The sequence below is a fragment of the Myxine glutinosa genome, chromosome 4, assembly GCF_964187855.1.
Source record: "Myxine glutinosa chromosome 4, kmMyxGlut1.1, whole genome shotgun sequence".
Taxonomy (NCBI): domain Eukaryota; kingdom Metazoa; phylum Chordata; class Myxini; order Myxiniformes; family Myxinidae; genus Myxine; species Myxine glutinosa.
The window spans coordinates 52995240-53022170 of record NC_136264.1 but is presented as its reverse complement, the minus strand read 5'-3'; the positions used below and the strand labels follow the sequence as shown (position 1 = coordinate 53022170).

General features: G+C 45.3%; 1 protein-coding gene across 3 annotated transcripts in view; it reads left to right on the top strand.

Annotated features, from left to right (window-relative positions):
* The window catches only part of LOC137424648 (solute carrier family 2, facilitated glucose transporter member 1), a 101604-nt gene that overhangs the window by 51612 nt on the left and 23061 nt on the right, over positions 1-26931 (top strand). For all 3 annotated transcript variants that reach the window (XM_068112338.2, XM_068112336.2, XM_068112340.2), the window contains exons 5-6: positions 11180-11295; positions 15598-15760. In XM_068112338.2, the coding sequence (XP_067968439.2) occupies positions 11180-11295; positions 15598-15760 (279 nt within the window). The remainder of the gene's footprint in view (positions 1-11179; positions 11296-15597; positions 15761-26931) is intronic.

The window sequence follows — 26931 nt, the reverse complement described above, 5'->3', positions numbered from 1 at the left end:
TATATATATATATATATATATATATATATATATATATATACATATATATATAATTTTATTATTATTATGTATGATTTCCATGGAAATCTCCACTCATGGCTTGCGGACTTCCTCTCTGGTCGTAGTCAACGTGTGGCCCTGAATGGATTTCTCTCATCTCCCCTTCCTGTTCAGGCTGGAGTTCCCCAAGGCAGTGTTCTCGGCCCTGTGCTTTTTCTGGTCTTTATCAATGATCTCTCCGACTCTGGAAAATCCTCTCTATCTCTTTGCTGATGACTCCACTCTCTGCCGCTCCATTCCTCTTCCCTCAGATCAGCAGTCTGCAGCCTCCTCACTCTCTGAAGACCTGGACAAAATCAGACTGGTCAAACAAGTGGAACATGTCTTTCAATCCTGACAAATCTCACACTTACTATGTCTCTCCGAAAAGACCGACTGGAAAACCCTCCCATCTGCTTTCTCAACAATCCTCTCCAAGAAGTTCTGTCGCTCAAGCTTTTGGGTCTCACTATCTGCCATGATCTTTCTTGGGAAAACCACATTTCCAAGCTGGCCTCCAAAGCTAGTCGCCGACTGGGCATCCTCCGTCGTGCGAAGTCTTTCCTTGGCACACCTGAGCTGCTCACCACATACAAGGCTTTCATCCGCAGCTCAATGGAATACTGTTCTCCCCAATGGGCCGGTGCTCCTGCCTCACACCTCGCTCGGCTTCACGCTGTTGAAACCAAAGCTTTCAGAATCATTCGAATCTCCCGCGATGAAACTATCTCCGAGGGCCTTTCACTCACTCACCGCAGGCAGGTAGGTGGTCTTTCTGTCTTCTACCGACTCCTCTCCGGCCTTGCTTCCCCAGCTCTCTCTGTGCTTTGTCCCCCAAATATTCCTAGAGGTCGTACAAGATCTGCCAGCATCCCTCTGATGGTTAAACTGCCGAAATCTAGGCTCTCTGCTCACCTTCACTCTTTCATTCCTCTTTTCTCCTGCCTCTGGAACAAACTCCCACACTCCCTTCAATCCCACTCCCCCCTCCAGGTCGTTAAAACAGCTGTTCACCACCATCTCTTATATTCCCCCATACAAAACCTTGATCTTTTCTACCCACGCTAATTCACCCCAGATCCACTTTGTTTGAAATTCCAACTTCTTTCCTAGAAGTCTTTGCAGTGTCCATATGTTTTATACCTCTCCCACCCCTCCCTTCCCATGCCTCCGCCCCCCCCCCCCCAAAGTCCTCTCCCTCCCACAGATCTCTCGATGTCCCTGCTCTCAAATGTTGTGCTTGTTTCCTTTCCCCTCACTCCCTATCTTGTCTACCGCTCCCCATGTTATATGTTTTATGTGTTGGTTTGTCTTTCTGTGTGATTCATGTTAGCTCTTTCAGGAGCCTCGATCTTGTATACAAAAAATGAAAAAAAAAAATGTATATATATATATATACAGTGCATTCAGAAAGTATTCAGACCCCTTCACTTTTTTCACATTTTGTTATGTTGCAGCCTTATGCTGAAATCGTTTAAATTCATTTTTTCACTCATCAATCGACACTCAATACCCCATAATAACAAAGAGAAAACAGGACTTTAGAAAATTTTGCAAATTTATTGAAAACAATAAACTGAAATATCACATTGACATAAGTATTCAGACCCTTTGCTATGACACTTTAAATTTAGCTCAGGTGCCTCCCATTTCTCTTGATCATCTTTGAGATGTTTCTACATGTTGATTGGAGTCCACCTGTGGTAAATTCAATTGATTGGACATGATTTGGAAAGGCACACACCTGTCTATATAAGCTCTCACAGCTGACAATGCATATCAGAGCAAAAACCAAGCCATGAGGTCGAAGGGAACTGCCTGCAGAGCTCAGAGACAGGATTGTGTTGAGGCATAGATCTGGGGAAACCTACAAAAAAAAATCTCTGCTGCATTGAAGGTTCCCAAGAGCACAGTGGCCTCCATAATTCTTAAATGGAAAAAGTTTGGAACAACCAGGACTCTTCCTAGAGCTGGCCGCCCGGCAAAACTGAGCAATCGCGGGAGAAGGGCCTTGGTAAGAGAGGTGACCAAGAACCTGATGGTCACTCTGGCTGAGCTCCATAGATCCTGTGTGGAGATGGTTGTCCTTCTGGAAGTTTCTCCCATCACTGCGACACTCCACCGATCTGAGCTTTATTGCAGAGTGGCCAGACGGAAGCCTCTCCTCAGTGAAAGACACATGAAAGCCCGCTTGGAGTTTTCAAAAAAAACACCTAAAGGACTCTCAGACTGTGAGAAACAAGATTCTGTGGTCTGATGAAACCAAGATTGAACTGTTTGGCTTCCGTCTGGCCACTCTGCAATAAAGCCCAGATCGGTGGAGTGTTGCAGTGATGGTTGTCCTTCTGGAAGTTTCTCCCATCTCCACACAGGATCTCTGGAGCTCAGCCAGTGACCATCAGGTTCTTGGTCACCTCCCTTACCAAGGCCCTTTTCCCCCGATTGCTCAGTTTTGCCGGGCGGCCAGCTCTAGGAAGAGTCCTGGTTGTTCCAAATTTCTTCCATTTAAGAATTATGGAGGCCACTGTGCTCTTGGGAACCTTCAGTGCAGCAGAATATATTTTTTTTGTAGGCTTCCCCAGATCTTTGCCCCGACACATTCCTGTCTCTGAGCTCTGCAAGCAGTTCCTTCGATCTCATGGCTTGGTTTTTTGCTCTGATATGCATTGTCAACTGTGAGACCTTATATAGACAGGTGTGTACCTTTCCAAATCATGTCCAATCAATTGACTTTACCACAGGTGGACTCCAATCAAGGTGTAGAAACATCTCGAAGATGATCAAAAGAAATGGGAGGCACCTGAGCTAAATTTCAATTGTCATAGCAAAGGGTATGAATACTTATGTCAATGTGATATTTCAGTTTTTTTCTTTTTAATAAATTTGCAAAACTTTCTAAAAGCCTGTTTTCTCTTTGTCATTATGGGGTATTGAGTGTAGATTGATGAGGGAAGAAATGAATTTAAACGATTTCAGCATAACGCTGCAACATAACAAAATGTGAAAAAAGTGAAGGGGTCTGAATACTTTCTGAATACAACAACAACAACAACATGCATTTTAAGGCCATTTTCCCTGCTAGAGCGGGGGTTAGCCTTGCGGTCCCCATGACAATCTTCTCCATTTTGCCCTATTTTCTGCATCTCTCCTTGTTAACCCCCTTGCCCGCATTTCTTCTTCCACCATCTTTAGCCAAGTCTTTCTCGGTCTTCCCCGTCCTCTACTTCCTTCTACATTAATTTCCATCACTCTTCTCAACCAGTCACTTTCATCCTTCCTCAACACATGACCAAACCATCTCAACCTGTTCCTCTTCACAGCATCAATCACAGGCAATATTCCCATAATCTTTCGCAATTCATCATTTGTCTTCCTCTCTCTCAACGATACTCCGCACATCCATCGAACCATTTGCCTTATCCCCCTCAAACCACCTGCCCCCCCCCCCCCCTTATCCTGCCATCCCCTGTCTCAATTCTCCCCAATCTCCCCTACTGACCTCTGAACTCATAGGAATGAAAACTGCCACCTGCACTCTTGACCCCATCCCCTCCAGCTTTGTCAAGGCCTCCCTTCCTGCTCTCTCTCCACTTATCATTGCAACAATAAACTCCTCCCTGTCTACAGGCATCGTCCCACCATCCCTCAAAATTGCTGCTGTTACCCCCATTCTGAAAAAACCTGGACTAAACCCTGACACCCTAAACAACTTCAGACCCATCTCCAACCTACCCTTTCTGTCGAAAGTTTTGGAACGCGCTGTAGCCGCTCAACTCAAACATCACCTCTCTGCCAATAACCTGTATGAAACATTCCAATCCGGATTCCACTCCAACCACAGTACTGAAACTGCTCTCCTCAAAATCACCAACGACCTTCTCTCCTCTGACGCTGGCAACCTCAACATTCTCATCCTCCTCGACCTCAGCGCTGCCTTTGACACCATCGATCACACCATCCTCCTCACCCGACTTGAAACCACCTTTAACGTTACTGGCACTGCCCTCTCTTGGATTAAATCATACCTCTCTGACAGACGCCAGTTCATCTCCATCAATAACTGCAAATCCCCCACTGCTCCCCTCCCCCAAGGTGTCCCCCAAGGTTCAGTTCTTGGCCCCCTCCTCTTCATCCTTTACCTGTCCCCCCTTGGTCACTTAATCCGCCGTCATGGTCTCCAATTCCACTGCTTCGCCGATGACATCCAGCTTTTCATCTCCACCAAGTCCATCTCCACCGCCACCCACTCTATCCTGACAAACTGCATCACTGAAATAAAATACTGGCTTCAAATTAACTCCCTCAAACTTAACTATGATAAATCTGAAATAATCATCATTGGCCCAAAAACGCTCATAAAATCCACCAATAACTTTGCCCTCAACATCGACGGTATCCCAGTATCCACCTCCCCTCACATCCGGAATCTTGACATCATCTTTGACCAAACCCTCTCCTTCGACAAATACACTAAACAGATCACAAATACAGCCTGCTTTCACCTGAAAAACATCGCCCGTCTCCGTCCATCCCTCTCCTCCATGGCTGCAGAAACCCTCATCCACGCCTTCATCACCTCCCGTCTGGACTACTGCAATAGCCTCCTCCATGGTTCACCCTCAACAATCACCAATAAACTCCAATACATTCAGAACTCCGCTGCCCGTCTACTCACCCATTCCCGGACCCGTGACCACATCACCCCCGTCCTTTACAAGCTTCACTGGCTCCCCATCTCCCAGAGAATCCAGTACAAAATCCTGCTCTTGACCTACAAAGCCCTCCATAACCTGGCCCCATCCTACCTGGCTGACCTCCTCTCCAGACACACTCCCAACCGTAACCTCCGCTCTGCTGGTACCAACTTCCTGACTCCCCCCCCCCCCCCCCCCCCCCCCATCCGGACCAAATTCAGATCCTGGGGGGACAGGGCCTTCTCCATCGCTGCTCCCACCCTCTGGAACTCACTACCGCACACCATCAGAGACTCCTCACTCACCACATTCAAAACATCACTCAAGACCCACCTGTTCAACACTGCATTCAACATTTAACCCACAGCATTTAACCCCTGACTATCTCTTCTCCTTCTCCCTCCTTTTTGCTTTGAATATTTCCCTATTGATTCTTCTTTTTTGCAATTGTTTTTATGTTTTGCTATGCATTATGTTTTGCACTCTGTCAAAGCGTCTTTGGGCTCCCTGAAAAGCGCTATATAAAATAAATGCATTATTATTATTATTATTATATATATATATACATATACCATATATATATATATATATATATATATTTTTTTGTATACAAGATCGAGGCTCGTGAAAGAGCTAACATTAATCACACAAAAAGACAAACCGACACACAAAACACAAAAAACAAGGGGAGCGGCAGACAAGATGGGGAGAGAGGGGGAAGGACACAAAAGAGGGGGAAGAGGGGGAAGGACACAAACACAACATTTGAGAGCCGGGACATCGGGAGGACTTGGGGGGAGGTGGGAGAGGAATAAAACATATGAACACTGCAAGGACTCTGGGTTGAATTACCGGGGGTAGAAAAGATCAAGGTTATTGATGGGGGAAGATAAGAGATGGTGGTGAACAGCTGTTTTAAAGACCTGGAGGGAGGAGTGGGATTGAAGGGAGTGGGGGAGTTTGTTCCAGAGGCGGGAGAAAAGGGGAATGCAAGAGTGAAGGTGAGCAGAGAGCCTAGACTTTGGCAGTTTAACCATAAGAGGGTTGCAGGCAGATCTTGTGCGACCTGAAGGAATATTGGGGGGACAGAGCACAGAGAGAGCTGGGGGAGCAAGGCCGGAGAGGAGTCGGTAGAAGACAGAAAGACCACCAACCTGCCTGCGGTGAGTGAGTGAAAGGCCCTCGGTGTTGACTACATCGCAGGAGATTCCAATGATTCTGAAAGCTTTGGCCTCAACGGCGTGAAGCCGAGCAAGGTGTGAGGCAGGAGCACCAGCCCAGAGGGGGGAACAGTATTCCATTGAGCTGCGGATGAAAGCCTTGTATGTGGTGAGGAGCTCAGGTGTGCCAAGGAAGGACTTCGCACGACGGAGGATGCCCAGTCGGCGACTGGCTTTGGAGGCCAGCTTGGAAATGGGGTTTTCCCAAGAAAGATCATGGCAGATAGTGAGACCCAAAAGCTTGAGCGACAGAACTTCTTGGAGAGGATTGTTGAGAAAGTAGATGGGAGGTTGTCCAGTCGGTCCTTTCGGAGAGACATTGTAAGAGTGTGAGATTTGTCAGGATTGAAAGACATGTTCCACTTGTTTGACCAGTCTGTGATTTTGTCCAGGTCTGCAGAGAGTGAGGAGGCTGCAGACTGCCGATCTGAGGGATGAGGAATGGAGCGACAGAGAGTAGAATCGTCAGCAAAGAGATAGAGAGGATTTTCAAGAGGGTCGGAGAGATCATTGATGAAGACCAGAAAAAGCACAGGGCCCAGAACACTACCTTGGGGAACTCCAGCCTGAACAGGAAGAGGAGATGAGAGAAACCCATTCAGGGCCACACGTTGACAACGACCAGAGAGGAAGTCCGCCAGCCATGCGTGGAGATTTCCATGGATACCAAAGGAGGAGAGTTTGGTGAGCAGAGCAGGGTGCCAGACCGTATCGAAGGCACGTGAAATGTCAAGGGAGACCGCTCTAATTTCCTGTTTGGCGTTGAGGACCTCCATCCATTGTTGAGAAAGCAGAAGCAGCATGTCCAGAGTAGAGTGACCAGGTCTGAAACCAAATTGATGATCAGAGATCAAGCCATTGGAGAAGAGGAAAGATTTAATATCTGAAGCAATGATGGATTCCATGACTTTGCTGATAATTGGGAGAAGGCTGATTGGTCTGTAGTTGCTGGGATCTGTTTTTGCACCTTTTTTGTGCAAACCGGTGATGTTGGCTGATTTCCAAGCAGATGGCAGATGACCTTGAGCAAAAGAGAGGGTGAAGAGAACAGAAAGAGGGAGTGAAAGAGCAGAAGAACATGATTTTAGGACCCGTGGGCTGATGCCGTCAGGACCAGTTGCAGAATCAGAGTGGAGGTTTGACAAACTTTTCCACTTTGTCAGGAGGAAAGGACACAGAGTCCAGGAGCAGCTGGGTACGACTGGGTACGGTGGGTACAGAGAGGGATGGGTTTGGGACACAAGATTTAGAGGCAAACACAGAGTTGAGGCATTCAGCTTTTTCACGTGCGGAGTCAGCCGTTAAGCCGTTTGTGGTGAGGGAGGGGATGGAGGGGGAACAAACACCAGAAACAGATTTGACCAGATGCCACCAGGATTTGGAAGAGGGAGACAGATAAGAGAGTTTGGTCTTGAGAATGGTGAGATATTGTTTCCTGGCTCTCCTGAGGGTGGACACACACTTGTTTCGGGCTTTGTGAAAGGAAATGAGATTTCCTTCCGTTGGATTTGCTTTCCAGGAGACGAAAGCAAGTTGTTTCAGGGCAACAGCCTCACCACAAGATTCCGTGTACCATGGACGGGAGGAAGGGTATGACAACTGAAGACGAGATGGTATAAATCTGTGCATGAGAGAGAGCAATTTACTTTGAAAGAATTCCCAGGATGAGTTGATGTCAGAGGCGGTAGAGATGGGAGACCAGTCCAGATGATTGATGGCTGCTTGAAGACCGTGCCAGTTGGCCTGAGTGAAATGCCAGACTCGTCGACGCTGAGGAGGCTCTCTGAGAATGGTCAGAGAGATGTCCACTTTGACAAGCACATGATCAGATGAGCCGATTGGAGCAGAAGAAGAGCAGCAGACATTTTCAGGGAAGTTTGTCATAACCAAATCCAGAAGAGAAGATGCTCCGTTGACTGAGATCCGGGTCGGGAAATTGACAGATTGTGTCAGTCCCAGTGAGTCGCAGAAGTCCTTTGCTGAAGAGCCATGGCTGGTGAGAGAGGTACCCACACCCAGCCAACTGGCATGGTGACAATTGAAATCACCACATATGAGGAAGAGAGAGTTGGGATGGGTAGATAGAAGTTGGTCCATATTATCAGACAGTGAGATGTAGATGGAGTCATCGCTGTTTGGTGGACGGTACAACACACATATGAACAAAAGGTGGGAGCGAAGGGGAAGCCGTAGCCAAAGGTATTCCTGGGGGTGAGGTGGAGAGAGGGCAGTGGAGGGCGAGTGAGGAAGAGTTTTTTTATAAAGATAGCAACCCCACCTCCAGGACGAGGCTCAGGTCTATCATACCGGAGGAGGGAGTAACCTGGGAGAGATACCAAGGCATCAGAGACATCATGAAGGAGGAAAGTTTCTGTTCAGCAGATCACATCTGGTTTGTCAGAAGCAACCTGTATGGAGAGGTCAGTCAAGTTTGAGCGAAGGCCCCGGATGTTTGAGGTCCATACCGTTAATGAAGAGGAAGGGGGAGCATCGGGTCCAGAACAGGGGGGGGAGGGGTAGGGTAAGATGTGGAAGAGGAGGAAGAGGTAGGGAGAGCTGTTGAAGGTGTGTCAGAGATTTCAGAGATTTCAGAATAGCTTGGAGAAAGGGAAGAATGGGGCGGACAAAAGGTTTGATGGAGATTGGGTGAGGCACAGTGAGGTGTTATTTGAGGAGGGGGAAGAGCGAGGCAGAAGGTTTGGGGAGATGAAGGTGGAAGTTGGAAGGGGGAAGAAGCAGGGAGGATGCTTTGAGGAGGAGGGGTGAGAGGGGTCTAGGAGGGGAGGAGTGAGGGAGAGTCTCGGAGGGGAGGGGTGTGGGGGGAGTTTAGGAGGGAGGGGAGGGAAGGGGCAAGGGGGGAGATTTGAAAGGGATGGGTGATGGGGAGGATTTGGAGGGGAGGGGTGAGATTGGATTTTGAAAAGTGTACGATTCATGGGAAACGAACATTTTTTGCAAAATGAGTTTGAGACCTTCGAGTCAAAAATACGTTTGAGGACACTGGGGGAGGGGTGGAGTTCTGGATAGTTTAGGGAATGTAGAAAGGAGGAACTGTAAGAGATGGTATTGTATATATTTTTTGGAATGAATAGATTTGGTGAGCAAGACGAAAGCATCCTTTTGTAGGAAAAGAAGAAAAGGGTGTTATAATATATGAGAGAAAATAGTTGTTCAGGGGAGAGATTATACATTTCTAAACCGCGTGATCGCGAACGAAGAACGAACGAACAAAAAGAACAACAAATAAACGAATAAGACCCGGGAAGGAAAAAAATTTTGGGGGGGGGTTTTTTTTTTTTTTTGCGAGTACAGATATTAAACAAGGAGGTACGGGGTGAACGACTGGTACGAAACAGAGAACGAAAAATAATTTCAGCGCATTTGACGAATGCTGAGAGAAAAACGAAACCACAAGGTCGGAGACGGTACGGTAGTCTAAGCCTACGAGTACTAGGCCGCAGAATACTCGATACCATTAACCGACGATTGTGTATACATGTACGAAAAATTAGCACCGAAAATTTTCCAAAACATACGCTATAGGTACACACACCGAAAGATAGATAGTCTCGACAAAAACACGATTTTGATAGATCACTTAGCTTCGAGAGCGTGAGCGCATGGAGCAGCTTCGAAAAGACGTGACCTCGCCGTGATCTCGCGAGATCTCGCGAGATCTTTTATGTATCTGAATATAAATTGAACTTCAATAAATGTATCTGAATGGCGTCTGACATAAAACATTCGAACAGAAAAAGGCTTGGGTGAGAATTGGCAAAAGTTGCTGTGTTTTCATGAACAATTATATTGTCAAATTTTGGATGCGGACCTGTGCCCCGTGACACAAAAGGCGTGGGTTTGAGTTGCTTGTTTATGTTTTTAATCTCCAACTTTTCATGTCGATCAACATTTCAGAGCTTTACAATAAAAAAAAGAATGTGGAACATACAACCTCACTTAGCTGGATGATATAGTGATAGGCTTGTTGTCCCCTGTCGCACCGCGGAGCGAAAGGGGGACTATGGTTTTCCCGTGCGTGCGTGTGTTGAACCTTGTGAGCGGAATATCTTGAAAAATAAACGAATTACTAACTTCTAATCTGGTGTGTGGGTGTATCTACGCATAAGAAAGAACGCTATTGAAAATTGGGTCGCCATGTCAAAATCCAAGATGGCCGCCACCATATATGTCTGAACCTTGTGAGCGGAATATCTTGAAAAATAAACGAACTACTCACTTCTAATCTGGTGTGCGACTGTATCTAGGCATAAGGAAGAATGCTATTGAAAATTGGGTCGCCATGTCAAAATCTAAGATGGCCGCCACCATATATGTCTGAACCTTGTGAGCGGAATATCTTGAAAAATAAACGAACTACTAACTTCTAATCTGGTGTGTGGGTGTGTCTCCAACCCCCTCGCAAATATTATCGACTCTTCCATGTTTCCTGCATCTTCCACTTTGTCAACTCACATCACTTCACCGACGGGGGACCTAGGCGTAACGCTTGTTTCATAAGATTGTTTCCAGCTTGCTACATGCAACATTAAATAGTATTAAATAGTATCCACAACATTAAATAGTCGGAGATTTGATGTGGAAGGTTATCCACTGAGAAGCTAGGATTGACGCACATCAGAATTTGGCTTCAGGTTGAAGATCTTGTGCCTTTTCAGCGTCTTCACAAACAAATTAATTACTTAATTACTTCATTTATCATGCATACCAAAAAACTGCATATGACATCTAAGACGTTTCACCTTGGCATATTTAACATTGTGTACTGTGGATTTCCCATTGAGTTATAACACCATGATGGATCGAATGTTCATGCCTTCTTGGTTTCAAAATTTTGCCTTTGGTAGCCAAAGTGATCGGTTTTTTTGTGCAATTCTTCTTTGAGATACCATCAACAGCTTTGTTTCCTGTTGTTTCTTTTAAACAGGTAAAACACACTAAACACAAATATAGTGAATTTCTGTGATTGATAGGATGACTGCAGCTGGAGTTTATTACTGTGCAAAAAGCACCTGATTGTTCCACACAAGTACCTACTTCCATGCTTTGCTAATGAACTTTTAAAAATATCTAATTCTTTGATCCTTTCGAACTTCCTGTGAATTCTGGCTGTGAGGTTTTACTGTGTTTTTATGTTGGAACTTGAAGATTGTGTAAGTGAAGAAATGTTTTGAAAGACCCTCTGATCTTTCCACTCCACTACACCAGGCCTGGCGACAGGATTTGTGCCTCTGTACCTTGGCGAGATTTCTCCAACGAACCTCCGTGGTGCTGTGGGCACAATACACCAGCTGGCGATTGTGTTTGGCATCCTCGCTTCACAGGTCAGGATGCACCCAAGCATTTCTGGGCAGCGACTACAGTATTTCACTGAAATGTTCTGTTAAGCACAATGTTCCACCTCAAAAGTCTTGCTTTCATGCCACGCTGATTTATCTGTCTGTGAAGTCACCCATTGGACAACCCAAAGGCTATTTTTCTCAGCATGTGCGTTGTGAATAAAATGTCCATTTTTTTTTTTTTTGTGCACTGAATCGAGGCTCGTGAAAGAGCTAACATTTATTTCACAAACAAATCAACCAGCCAAACAAAATATATAAAAAGAGGGAGGGGAAGACAAGATGGGGAGAGAAGGGGAAGCACACAAACAACATTTGAGAGCAGGGAGATGCGTGGGAGGGAGGGGGCTTGGGGGGAGGAGGCGTGGGAAGGGGGGGGGGGGGTGGGAGAAGTATAAAACACAAGGACACCAAGGACTTCCAGGACAGAAGTTGGTATTTCAAAAAAGTGGATTTGGCGTGAAATTAGCGGGGGTAGAAAAGATCAAGGTTTTGGATGGGGGAAGATAAGAGTTGGTGGTGAACAGCTGTTTTAAAGACCTGGAGGGTGGAGTGGGATTGAAGAGAGTGAGGTAGTTTGTTCCAGAGGTGGGAGAAAAGAGGAATGAAGGAGTGAAGGTGAGCAGAGAGTCTTGATTTTGGCAGTTTAACCATAAGAGGGTTGCAGGCAGATCTTGTGTGACCTGTAGGAATATTTGGGGGACAGAGCCCAGAGAGAGCAAGGGGGGCAAGGCCAGAGAGGAGTCGTTAGAAGACGGAAAGACCACCAACCTGCCTGTGGTGAGTGAGTGAAAGGCCCTTGGAGTTAGCTTCATCGCGGGAGATTCCAATTATTCTGAACGCTATGGTTTCAACAGCGTGAAGACGAGCTAGGTGTGAGGAGGAGCACCAGCCTAGAGGGGAGAGCAGTATTCCATTGAGCTGCGGATGAAAGCCTTGTATGTGGTGAGGAGCTCGGGTGTGCCAAGGAAGGACTTCGCATGACGGAGGATGCCCAGTCGGCGACTGGCTTTGGAGGCCAGATTTGAAATGTGGTTTTCCCAGGAAAGATCATGGCAGATAGTGAGACCCAAAAGTTTGAGTGACAGAACTTCTTGGAGAGGATTATTCAGAAAGTGGATGGGAGTGTTGTCCAGTTGGTCTTTTCGGAGAGACATCGTAAGAGTGTGAGATTTGTCAGGATTGAAAGACATGCTCCACTTATTTGCCCAGTCTGTGATTTTGTCCAGGTCTGCAGAGAAAGGAGGCTGCAGACTGCCGATCTGAGGGATGAGGAATGGAGCGACAGAGAGTAGAGTCTTCAGCAAAGAGATAGAGAGGATTTTCAAGAGGGTCGGAGAGATCATTGATGAAGACCAGAAAAAGCACAGGGCCCAGAACACTGCCTTGCGGAACTCCAGCCTGAACAGGAAGAGGAGATGAGAGAAACCCATTCAGGGCCACACGTTGACTACGACTAGAGAGGAAGTCCGCCAGCCATGCGTGGAGATTTCCATGGATACCAAAGGAGGAGAGTTTGGTGAGCAGAGCGGGGTGCCAGACTGTATCGAAGGCACGTGATATGTTAAGGGAGACAGCTCTAATTTCCTGTTTGGCATTGAGGACCTCCATCCATTGTTGAGAAAGCAGAAGCAGCATGTCCAGAGTAGAGTGACCAGGTCTGAAACCAAATTGATGATCAGAGATCAAGCCATTGGAGAAGAGGAAAGATTTCATATCTGAAGCAATGATGGATTCCATGACTTTGCTGATAATTGGGAGAAGGCTGATTGGTCTGTAGTTGCTAGGATCTGTTTTTGCACCTTTTTTGTGCAAAGCGGTGATGTTGGCTGATTTCCAAGCAGATGGCAGATGACCTTGAGCAAAAGAGGGTGAAGAGAACAGAGGGAGGGAGTGAAAGAGCAGTAGAACAGGATTTTAGGACCCGTGGGCTGATGCCGTCCGGTCCAGTTGCAGAATCAGAGCCGAGAGTTGACAGAAACTTTTCCACCTTGTCAGGAGGAAAGGACACAGAGACCAGGAGCAGCTGGGTACGACTGGGTACGGTGGGTACAGAGAGGGATGGGTTTGGGACAAGATTTAGAAGCAAACACAGAGTTGAGGCATTCAGCTTTTTCACGTGCGGAGTCAGCCGTGTAGCCGTTTGAGGTGAGGGAGGGGATGGAGGGGGAACTTTAGTAGTTTATGCATGCAGAAATTTAGCAGTTTATGGTTTCTGAGGGCTGAAAGACAAAGTCTGAATGGGTATCCAGATCTATGGCTGAACACCAGGCTCTAAATTACTAGACCAGCATAGATTTGCAAACATTTGTTAAAAAATCTGTGTCGTGTTTGGAGGTGTGCTGGGCTGGAAGAGGGTGGGGGTAACCGCACAAGACCCATTCAAATGGCCTTACACTTGACCTCAGCCATATGTGTTGTCCCTGCCCATGTCTCACACCTCCACCCCACCCCCCCATCTTCGGTAGCATCCCCTTGTATAGCTTAGTGGTCCAGCTGCATCAGATCCTCATTAGATACGTCCTCCATGAGACTCGAGCAGCTCCACCATGTCCAAAACCAACTGTCGGCAAACCCAACTTGAGTGATCAGCCACACCATGTCATGTTGAATTTCTGGGCCTGCCTCTTCAAAACCTTGGAAGCTATTGACACATTCAGGCATGTTTTTCACCATATATTTGACGATGTAATTTCATGCCACAACTTCCCAATGTTGTCAATGGTTTTCATTGTTTTGCTTTTTTACGAACCCTGAAAGTATTCTATACGTTGCTGTCACGTTGGCGGCTCCCCGCCCAGCACTGCCCGTATATAATGTATTGTTAGTTTCATTAAAAACCTGGTATCATACCATCAAATCATTTATCTTCTCCCATTGAAGCTTAATTTTCAAATGTAGACTGAAAAGTAGATGGTGTTCAGCGACATAAGATGTCTGTTTCACTCTGATTGATGCCATTCACCACATTGTGCCAATTTTTGAGACATTGTGCTGAAACATTGTGCTGGGATCCCAATTACACCGGTGCTTTTAACCATACTGTGGTTGGGAGGTCGGTGGTTTGAGACCCCAACCATGTCGTACCAATTTTTTTTTTTTTTGATGGTACATGCTGCTTCCTTGCTTGAGGCTCAGTATTTAAAAAGGATGCTTTGATGGGCCGAGTGGCCTCTTGCATTGAAGTTCCTTGTAAGGGAACTCGTATTGGCTCACCTGAAACGAAGTTCAGGGGAGCTTATGCGATGCTGCGTCCGTCTTTCTGTAAACACTTGCAACTTCTCCGAAACCGCTGATGGGATTGTGACCAAATTTGGCACAAATGATATTTGTTATGTTGTGACTAAAGTTTGTTCATAGCATTAAAAACAAGACCAAAAGTCTAACAGCAGCATAGCCGGGCTTGTACAATTTTATAAACCACAAACATATGATTGGCTTATCAAACAGTCGCTAATGCTGCTTATAACATTAAACAAAAATTTGGAGGAATCCCGGCATCTGTGAGGTAAGTTTTACTTTCAGAACTGAGCAAAGATCTACTGTAATCTATATAACCCCACAAGGGTTGTGGGTGTGCTCATTTACCAAGCAGCTAGCTAGCGTCTTGCCAAACCAGCCATTCCTTAAGGGTTTTGAATGGAGTGCTTGCTCGAATGCTTAACCCACTTAGTGATCTTTCCACAAGAAACTTGGTAAATGAACACACATATGGCATGTTGCCTTCCCCCAAAGTAGATACTTGCTCTTTCTCTGAAACTACATACACAATTTCATTGAAACTTCACCACAACCTTAATCACCTGTGATTTACCAATGTTTGTTCAAAGCATTAAAAAATTGGAGTCTCAGGGTGTATATGGGGTGGGGAGGGGTTGCCCCCCAAAATTGGTATTTGTTTTCTTTGTTTAAAGTCATGATTATGTTAGTATGATTCTACATGCTGCCTTGTCTTCTAGAAACCATTGACATTGGTATATAATACCTTTAGTCAGTGTAGTATACTGTTTATTCCACCAGGTGAGCACCTATGGTCTTTCCCATATGTTTCTGTGATCCTGGCCAAACTTTATTTTCCGTACGTCGACTGAAAAATATCCCATATGACTGCAGATTTTCCACCAATTTGATAAGGTAAAATCTGATATTGGCATTTAAACATTTTTTTTAAATGTCAATTTGGTATTGTACTTCAACCATTCTCTGTTGCTTCAAAAACAAGCTGCTTTAAATCCGATGTAAAGTACCCTCACATTCCTGCTTTTTTTTTTTCTTCTTTTTTTTCAGGTCCTGGGATTAAATTTCATCTTTGGTTCTGAAGCTCTATGGCCTGTACTACTTGGCCTTGCCATCATTCCAGCTGTTTTGCAAGCGGTGGCGCTGCCCTTCTGCCCCAAGAGTCCCCGGTTTTTGCTCATCAACCAGAACAAGGAAGTCGATGCAAAAACTGGTGTGTGGGGGCAATTCCATAAAGCTTTGAAGGGCTCTTTCAGTTATACCTGCATCGCTTCACAATGCATACCATTAGGGTGGTGACAAATTAGATGTCTTTCTTAGAAATGGTGAAATTTCGGCCCAGTTATGAACTGTCATCCTAGTGTCCCACATGTGGGGTGAGGTATCATTGTTCGCTGTCCCTCGGATGGATGCTAAACTTGGCATCCTGCCTGCCAGCATTAGTTGGTGACGTTATCCCATGGTATCTTTCGGGAAGAGTAGGTGAGTTTTTGCCGGCATCCTGAACAAATTACAAATTCCTGCACTAACCAACTTAGTTGAATCTAAGGCTGGACCAGCCGGTTCATGACAGACTTGGGCCAAGCTTTCCCTGGCCCATCCCCACAAGGTTGGAATATTTGGGGTTGTGAAAGAACGACAACATTTTCAACAGTTAAATGCTGAATTATCATCTGGTTCATTATCGGAAAAAAACAAGTAAACCTATCTATTTTGATTATTCCAACAGAAGCAAGGATCAGCAGGCTCATGTAGATGACCGAGAGTGCCATTTGTCAGATATTATCAATGTGGGAAAAGAGGCCACAAATGGAAACTTTATTTTGGTTTGAGAAGGGGGAACAGCTCAATTTGAGAATAGCTCAAATCCAGTGAAGTGGAGGTCTGAGACTTCCACCTGAAAGTGCATTCAGTGCATGACTGGAGTAAACGTGGTTAAGTTCCCTCCTTCACTAACGGGAGATGAGTGCAAACTTGGTGCAGTGGGAAGTTTGAGAGTAGCTTTGTGAAGGTACAAAGATGTAGCTTGTGATTCTGTAACGGAAATGGGGGCAGACATTAAATTGTAAGTCTGGCAATTTGAGAACAAAATGCTGAGGGGATAGAGTCAGATTACTTCATTAAGAGAACATGAGTTGCATCATGGCAACCAGCATGGCTGTACCTGTATTGGCCTGTGGATAGGTTAGAATTCGGAATACATGTTTGATGTTGATGTATGGGTTAAGAATGTGTGCACCCCATGACTGTTTCGTGAAGCAAAAAATTTGTGGTTAAGCAATTGGTTCAGTCTGTCAATGACAATTTATGATTGAGGAACTATTTATATTTCAATTGAATGCTATATTTTGAACACTGTCAAACATGAGTTGGAACACGATCCTGCAATTTAGCAGTACATTGGGTCTGAATTTGGCAAATTGTATGGAGTCTCACCCCGATTGCACATGCGCAGAGAGTAAGGTATTTTTTTAGTCTGTCTGGAATTATTTTTGTTTGACTGACAGACAGGCAAACAGGAGCCTTGCTGTTTTTAGGGATATCATAAAGGACCTAAACAGCCACGCACAACGATAATCCGCGAATGTCGACGAAAGTCCCGGAAATGGTGAGGCAAAACCCACAAATGTCGGCGATAATTCGCGATGGTCGATGAAAATCCGCAAATGCATGCTGTTTCAATGGGAAAAGGGAGGCAGCTAATTTCACTAATAGATACTGTGGAGTGTTTTTATTCTGTACAGTAACTCGCGGGTATGATGTGTTATGCAACTGGCAGAATATCACGTGAAGCTGTGCACAGTGTGCATGATGGGATATCCCGCGCAAGCAATGAAAACGCAAAGCACGCAGCAGTGAATGTAAAAGCAGGTCCAACTCGCGGCTCGTAGATGTTTTCTTGTGTATATCCAGCTGCTTTGTGCCTGGCTGGCGAAAGATGGGTTTTATAAATGTGTCGAGCTGGCGGCTTGTGAAAAAAGATTTTTTTACGCCCCCGAAAAACCGTGAATTTTGTGGTACACGGCCGCGGATAGAAAAAAACTGCGAATTTGTGGGACACTTTTCTGCAAATAGAGAAACGGGTCACATTTTATCAACCGCGAATATGCGGAACCCGCGAATAGCGGAACCATGAATAGCGGGGTCCGACTGTATATATGTATGTACAGTTGTGGCCAAATATATTGGCACCCTTGCACTATTTTCAAATAATGCACCATTTCTTCCAGAAAATTGTTGCAACTAAAAAATATATTTGGTATCTATATATATAAAACATTGTGTGTGTGTGTGTGTGTGTGTGTGTGTGTGTGTGTGTGTGTGTGTGTGTGTGTGTGTGTGTGTGTGTGTGTGTGTGTGTGTGTGTGTGTGTGATGTTACCGATAGACTCCTAAACGGAGAGGCTTACGTACTTGATATTTGGCATAGACATGGCCATTGAGCCTGGGACGAACATGGCCGAACTCAAAATATTTGACGATCCATATTTTTTATTCATATTTACCTCAGCGCATTTCAGCGCACGGAATCAGAGCATGTGGGCGCTGATTCGCTCAGAGCGATCACGTGATAACGCTATGAACGATATGACGCTATGGACGATATGACGCTATGAACGATATGACGCTATGAACGCTATGAACGATATGACGCTATGAACGATATGACGCTATGAACGATATGAACGATATGACGCTATGAACGATACGACGCTATGAACGATACGACGCTATGAACGATATGACGCTATGAACGATATGACGCTATGAACGATATGACGCTATGAACGATATGACGCTATGAACGATATGACGCTATGAACGATATGACGCTATGAACGATATGACGCTATGAACGATATGACGCTATGAACGATATGACGCTATGAACGATATGACGCTATGAACGATATGACGCTATGAACGATATGACGCTATGAACGATATGACGCTATGAACGATATGACGCTATGAACGATATGACGCTATGAACGATATGACGCTATGAACGATATGACGCTATGAACGATATGACGCTATGAACGATATGACGCTATGAACGATATGACGCTATGAACGATATGACGCTATGAACGATATGACGCTATGAACGATATGACGCTATGAACGATATGACGCTATGAACGATATGACGCTATGAACGATATGACGCTATGAACGATATGACGCTATGAACGATATGACGCTATGAACGATATGACGCTATGAACGATATGACGCTATGAACGATATGACGCTATGAACGATATGACGCTATGAACGATATGACGCTATGAACGATATGACGCTATGAACGATATGACGCTATGAACGATATGACGCTATGAACGATATGACGCTATGAACGATATGACGCTATGAACGATATGACGCTATGAACGATATGACGCTATGAACGATATGACGCTATGAACGATATGACGCTATGAACGATATGACGCTATGAACGATATGACGCTATGAACGATATGACGCTATGAACGATATGACGCTATGAACGATATGACGCTATGAACGATATGACGCTATGACGCTATGAACGATATGAACGATATGACGCTATGAACGATATGACGCTATGAACGATATGACGCTATGAACGATATGACGCTATGAACGATATGACGATATGACCGATATGACGCTATGAACGATATGACGCTATGAACGATATGACGCTATGAACGATATGACGCTATGAACGATATGACGCTATGAACGATATGACGCTATGAACGATATGACGCTATGAACGATATGACGCTATGAAAAAAAAAATCAAGGGTAATTATGAAATGCTATGAACGCTATGACGCTATGAAAAAAAAAATCAAGGGTAATTATGAAATGCTATGAACGCTATGACGCTATGAACGCTATGACGCTATGACGCTATGAAAAAAAAAATAGCTCGCTTTACCAAGGGGCTCGCTCTCCCGGCAATGCCGGGTACTTCTGCTAGTCCTCATATGTAGTTCTTTGGTTTGCAGTGGAACAAAACAAAAACGCTGAAGAAATTGCTTAATCTTAGCTTATTCCACACAGAAATCCTAAAATGGTCTGGACAATATTATTGGTACCTTTTCGAAGTTTAGAAATAATTATATTTCAAGCAGGTGATTCTCCTTTACGCTGGAATTGAACTCACCTGTGGTGAGTTGCAGGTGCCTGCAATATAAAAAAGCACTCATTCAACCAGTTTGAATGAAAAAAAAAAAGGAGTCATTTTGCTGTTTTGTGTCACTGTGTGTACCGCATTGAGCATGGAGAAAAGAAAGAAAACCAGAGAATTGTCGGAACAGATCAGACACAGGATTGTAGCGAAGCATGGACAATCTCAAGGCTACGAGTCCATCTCCAGACAGACACAGACAGACAGACAGACAGAACCCTGGCTGGAGTTTTCCAAAACACACCTGAACAAGCCAAAATCCTTCTGGGAGAATCATGTGCACAGATGAGACCGAATTAGAGCTTTTTTTGTAAAGCACATCATCTCTATGTTTAGAGAAACCAAAATGAAGCCTTCAAAGAAAAGAACACCTTCCCCACATTTAAACATTGAGGTGGTTCAGTGATGTTTTGGGGTTGCTGTGCTGCCTCTGGAACTGGGTGCCTTGAATGTGTGCATGGCATCATGAAATCAGGAGATTACCAAGGCATTTTGGAGCGCAATGTTCAACAGTGTCAGAAAGCTGGGTCTCCGTCAAAGGTCATGGGTCTTGCACAGGTCAATGACCCCAAACACACTTCAAAAAGCACCCAGGAATGGTTCAAGCCAAAACGCTGAGACTGTTCTGAAGTGGCCAGCAATGAGTCCAGATCTAAATCCTATTGAACACCTGTGGGGAGATCTGAAAACAGCAGTTTGGAGAAGGCACCCTTCAAATGTGGGAAAACTGGAGCAGTTTGGACAAGAAGAGTGGGCCAAACTGCCAGTAGAGAGGTGGAGGAAGCTCATTCATGGCTATAGGAAGCGCTTGACTGCAGTTATTTTGTCCAAAGGCTGTGCTCCCAAATATTAAGCCTCGGGTGTCAATAATTTTGTCAATTCTATTAATTTTTATTTTCTGATTTAAAAGGATATATTAAGTTCTGAAACAAAAACAAAGGTTCTGTAATATTAACAGTGAAATATGGAATTGTGGAGACCAAATACTTTTGTCAATTTCAACTTTTTTTATAGAGAATTGTGAGTTATTTAAAAAAAGTTATTTATATTATATATTTATATGTATTTATATGTATGTATATGTATTTATATGTATGTATATATATTTATATGTATGTATATGTATGTATATATTGTTGCGGATACGGAGCACGGCACTCCCCTTAGCGGGGGGGAGGTTGGGGGGGGGGGGTTAATCCCCCTTCTATTTGCACTGGCCGTCTCCGCTCCTGAAGCCGCCCTGCTCCCTCCACAAGGCAGGTGGGCAACCTCATTCGAGACCACGGGCAAGATGTTATTTGCCGAGCGGATTAGCAGCCCGCGGCTCGAACCATTAGCAGTACTAAAACCCAATTCTTATGCGTTGGCCAAATCGTGCCACAGGTGTTCAATGATGGAAAACTCTAAAACGAACGGATGTGAAGGAAAGAAGGCAAAGGTAGGAAGAACAGGAATTTATTACTAACTATTGTACAAAACCAAAGAAACCAAGGAGAAGGAAAGAAAACGAAAATAATTTACAGAAGAAGAAGAAGAAGAAGACAGTGCAATTCTACTTATACAAGCTTAACTTAAACCCAGGACAATACAGACAGAACGAACGAACTCACACGAATGGGGGTAGATGGATGCCAGGGATCGATGGCATGGGAAGGCAGAGAAAGGGCCAGGCAGATGGTAGGCGTCGAGGTCCGGCTCCCAGCGCGCGCTCCGATCCACGCTTTTGGGGTCGAGGCGAAAACCCGGCAAACAGCTCCGCGTGTCGTTAGACGCGACCGGACAATTATATAGCAGGGGAAAGTTGGGATGTTGCATACGCAATTCTCGGCCGGGCAATCCCCATGGCCCTTTTTCTGCCCGCTTGCCCCTGCTCGCTCCACTCGACCTCAACAGAACTTGCAATTCGTCCTCCCTCTCTCTCGTCTGGCCCCTTACGAATCTCTCTCCCTCAATCATCTGAGGTGGGGACGTCGCGCCGTGGGTTATACGACACGCCCTACCAAGCCATACCCACTGATTTGTGGTTGGTCGTTCGGGGCTTTCCTGGCTCCACCTTCTGAAGACGATGGGCCGGCCAGGCCCTTCTCCCCCGAGTTGACCGCGTGCATAATGGAGTTTTGGGGTGAAGAAAACAGCCCAATGCAACGGTGGCGAACGCCGCAGAAAACCGCCCAAAGCAGTAGCGGCGAACGCCGCCGTACTGGCGCTTTTTAGAGGCCATGGGGGTGTCGGAGGGATCCTATCCTATCTTATTCGATTCGGTGCAGTGCAGTGTCAACTAATGGGCAACAGAGCCTTAAACTGGAACACATAATAAGGAAATAACTATTTAGAAGGGTATATGATTTTCTACGTGCATGCGATGGATTAACTAAGGGGACGACCTTTGACCTTTACACAAATTGATGGAGGTATTTACAAGAATCATTACAATTGACAGAGGGTGATATTTACAACAATTACAGGATTCTGAAATCCGTTACAATCTCTATATATAAAGGGTGTGTGTGTGTGTGTGTGTGTGTGTGTGTGTGTGTGTGTGTGTGTCTCTGTCTGTCTGTCTGTCTGTCTGTCTGGCTGTCTCTGTCTGGCTGTCTGTCTGTCTGTCTGGCTGTCTGTCTGGATGTCCACTTATAACTCAAGAACTACACATCGGAGAAACGTTTTAGACAGATTCGGAATCAGCATAAAATCCCGGTGGTTTTAGGCTATGTTTTATTTTAATATCAATGGTTTAAAAAAAACCGCGCCAGCTGCAATTCCATGGTGTAGTTTGTGGCGGCGCTAGACGTTCGGGGTGTATTGCAATGGTTTGTCGGGTTTGACTGTGGGTCCAGAATAGCTCCCATTTCCTTATGTTCTTCCACTTTTATTTTGATTCTTCTGTTACAACGCCTTCCTTATCTACCTTATATCCCCCCGACGAGGCCTCTACATAATTTCATGCGGCAGAATTTCGTGCATTTTGAGTGAAAAGTGAGACGAAGTTGTAGGAGGAAGAAGAGGCGCGGTCACTGTGGAGGCCTCGATCGTGAGTGGAAATGGCGGGAATTGCGTTTGTATCGCAAAGTAAAGGATCTGCATTCATTTCTGAACTTGCATTGGTGGATTGTTATACATCTGCATTATTTTTCATTAAAAAAACTTTATGTTGAACTTGAAGGCTCCAAGCACGGACTATATATATAGCCCTCATTGAGGTAAAAATAAAAGTCAAAGCCTGCTATCGCTTGCCAAGCTAGCCGTTCCCCCCTCCCCCTCCCCCTCCCCCTCCCCCCTCTTCTCCCCTCCCCCCCTCTTCTCCCCTCCCCCCCCTCTTCTCCCCTCCCACCCTCTCCTCTTCTCCCCTCCCCCCCCGTTCCCCTCCCCTCCCCTTCCTCCTCCCCTCCCTTCCCCCACCCGGCAATGCCGGGTACTTCCCATGGCTAGAGCTGTACGTGGGCTGCTCGAGGGTTGGAAAACCAAGCAATCTTTATGTCTTGGCACCAAGTAAGAAAACCAGAAATGTTGTATACCAAGAGGTTTTGAGAAATTGAAAATTGACAAAACGTCATGTAGGAAATGTACTGTGATATTGCTCTAAAATATACATGTTCTTTTCGTCATATATTTGTATTATTCTTATTCAACCCGGGCGAAGCCGGGTACCTCAGCTAGTATATACATATACAGACTTGGCATTTAATATGGAATATTTTTTTTGTGGGGGTGAACTTACTTTTCAAGATGACTTAGAACCAAAAGTTCATTGGAATTATGTTGAAATTATTCTAGATTTTGTTAATGTGACCTTTAAAAGAAACAAAAACCACATTTGACATTTCAAAGCAAATAAATTGATCCTTGAAAGTGATGTAAACTGATATCGAACTCAATTCACGGACAGTACTGTGTTAAACTTCTGTGCGTTTTCCAGAAGTATCTCTTTATTTTGCACATTAGGCAAAAAAATTTTTAACAAAAACAAAAGTTAAATTACGACTGGGATTACGGACAGTAAAATTCCACTTCAGTACTTCGTGTAACCCCCACGAGCATTCAGGAGAGCACGTACACGTTGAGGCATGCTGTTCACGAGATTTGCCAAGGTTTGGACAGGAATCGCTTGCCATGCAGTGACAATAGCCTGCTGCAATTCACGCACAGAGGTCGGCTGCTGGTCCAAGTTGTCGATTTGACGCGTTAATTCTGCCCACAAGTTCTCTAACGGATTCATATCCGGGGACATGGCAGGCCACTGCATATGCTCTACACCACGGTCAGCAAGAAAGTGTTGGATCATGCGAGCATGATGAGGCCGTGCAATCGTGCATTGTCATCTTGGAAGACAAAGTTTCCTCGAAAGGCTGCACGAACAAATGGAAGCGATGTTTCTTCCAGAATGGCCCTGTGCTTGAACTGGTTCAGGTTTCCATTCAGAACAACCAGGTCAGTTTTGCCTCCTGCATGAAAAGCAGCCCAAGCGGTCACCCCACCACCTCCAGCTTGGACTCTTGGCACTATACAATCTTTGTTGTGGGCTTCATGCACTTGTCTGCGCACTCGGACGCGGCCATCTTGACGATAGACCAGAAATCTAGACTCGTCACTGAAGATCACGTGATTCCAGTGTCCTGGCTGCCATTGACGGTGCTCTCTGGCACACTGCAATCGACGCTGGCGGTGTTGTCTGGTCAGACGTGGCTTTCTCAAGGGACGCCTGGCACGATAGTCTGCTTGAACCAGTCGTTGGGTGACTAGCCTTCTGGATACAGGCACATTTGTCAGTTGCTACCACTCAGCCCTAAGCCGATTAGTTGACTTGGTACGGCCATTGCGGACGAACCGGTGCAGCTGGCGATCATCCCTCCTTGTGGTTCTGCGGGGACGTCCTGGCCTCGGTATTGGAGTAGGGACACCCCTCTGAGCATTTCGTTTCAGGATATTTGACACCTGTCCTTGAGTGATGCCATACTGCCAAGCAATAGCACGCTGTTTCATACCGGAATTTCGTAAAGCCACCAATAAATGACAAACAGCATTGTCGAGTTGACAGACCATCTCCAGGGGAAGCGGCAATAACTTTTGTAGACGTGCAGCAGTTGTTTTCCACGAATACAGAACGCAACAACCCTTATATACCCGATTGTGAAGCCAATCGTCAAATGTACTTGTCCGTACATTTTGTCACGCCACCTGTGATATAATCCTGTTATTGACTTCTTGCTGCGACAGACAATCAGTGACATGGTTCTTTTAACAAAGAAATCACCGAAGCGTAAAAGAAACTCACCAGATTGATATACCGAGTTCAGAAAGTAAACCGAAGTCAAGAAAAAAAAAATATTCCATATTAAATGCCAAGTCTGACAAAATTATTTATTTGCCTTCTCCATATTCTCATAATAAAACTTTGCTGAAAGTGTGATGACAAAACTCAAATGGTAAAAAGGTTGCAGCCCTGACACGGACACTGCACACATCCACGGACATACACGGCCATACCCACACACACACACGGACATACACACACACACACACACACACACACACACACACACACACACACACACACACACACACAGACTGACACACACACACAGACTGACACACACACACAGACTGACACACACACACAGACTGACACACACACACAGACTGACACACACACACAGACTGACACACACACACAGACTGACACACACACACAGACTGACACACACACACAGACTGACACACACACACACAGACTGACACACACACAGACTGACACACACACAGACTGACACACACACAGACTGACACACACACAGACTGACACACACACAGACTGACACACACACAGACTGACACACACACACAGACTGACACACACACACAGACTGACACACACACACAGACTGACACACACACACAGACTGACACACACACACAGACTGACACACACACACAGACTGACACACACACACAGACTGACACACACACACAGACTGACACACACACACAGACTGACACACACACACAGACTGACACACACACACAGACTGACACACACACACAGACTGACACACACACACAGACTGACACACACACACAGACTGACACACACACACAGACTGACACACACACACAGACTGACACACACACACAGACTGACACACACACACAGACTGACACACACACACAGACTGACACACACACACAGACTGACACACACACACAGTCTGACACACACACACAGTCTGACACACACACACAGACTGACACACACACAGAAGTGATTGCAAAAACCCCATCTCCTGCTGCGCACGGGACGAGCTAAAAAAGTGTTCATTTCCTTTTAAAAATTCTCCGGGCGGTGTTTGGTATGACCCCTTTAAGGGGGAAGAGGGAGGCGGCAAATTTGTTTTGTTGTATGATTTGTATCATCTATTGACACTTCTGAAGACAATTTTCCCGTGGCCCATGGAAGCAAATGTCCATTTAGAAAGGCAGAAAACAAAAGTGTAACGGTTTACTTGTAAATGTACTGCATTTAGTTTGATTTGTCATAAAGTTATTTCATTAGACTGTGTGTTTAATTCAGCATGTGAGTTACTAGGGGGCTGCAATTTGTCATTCGCCCCGAGTGTCATTTTCCTCGATTATGCCACTGACTCCACTACCAGCGATCTGTTTTTTTAATATCTCGGCCATTTCCACCAGAAGCAGTCAGCTTGCTATCGCTTGCCAAGCCAGCCGTTCCTTATCACCCATTTCGTTGGAGTGCTTGCTGGAGTGTTGAAGCCAATGGGCGAGGGCTCTACAAATGAAGTCAGAAATTCCTGTGTACTGTTATGAATTTGGTAGAGCAACATCTAGAGCTAGGTAGATCTGAATAGGTAGGTATTCGGCTGTCGTGACAGGGACTCTACATGTAATTTCTTGATGTTTAGGCGTTTGTCGGGGGAAGATGTATGATTGTGGACCTACCTGGAGGTTCGAGTGTTAAATAGTGAGGGATTAAAGGTAACGCCCCTGTGAGTCTCACCTAGTAGTCAAACCTTTGTCCATTATGGCACTGCAAACCACATAAACATTAGTTAGGTCCTTAGCGCAACATTAAATAATTCCCTTTCCCTGACAATGACTTCGGAATAAATGGACAGGAAGCCAGGCCAAAAACACCGCCACAATGGGCCGCCACCGTTTACACCTCCAAGGCCTACAAAC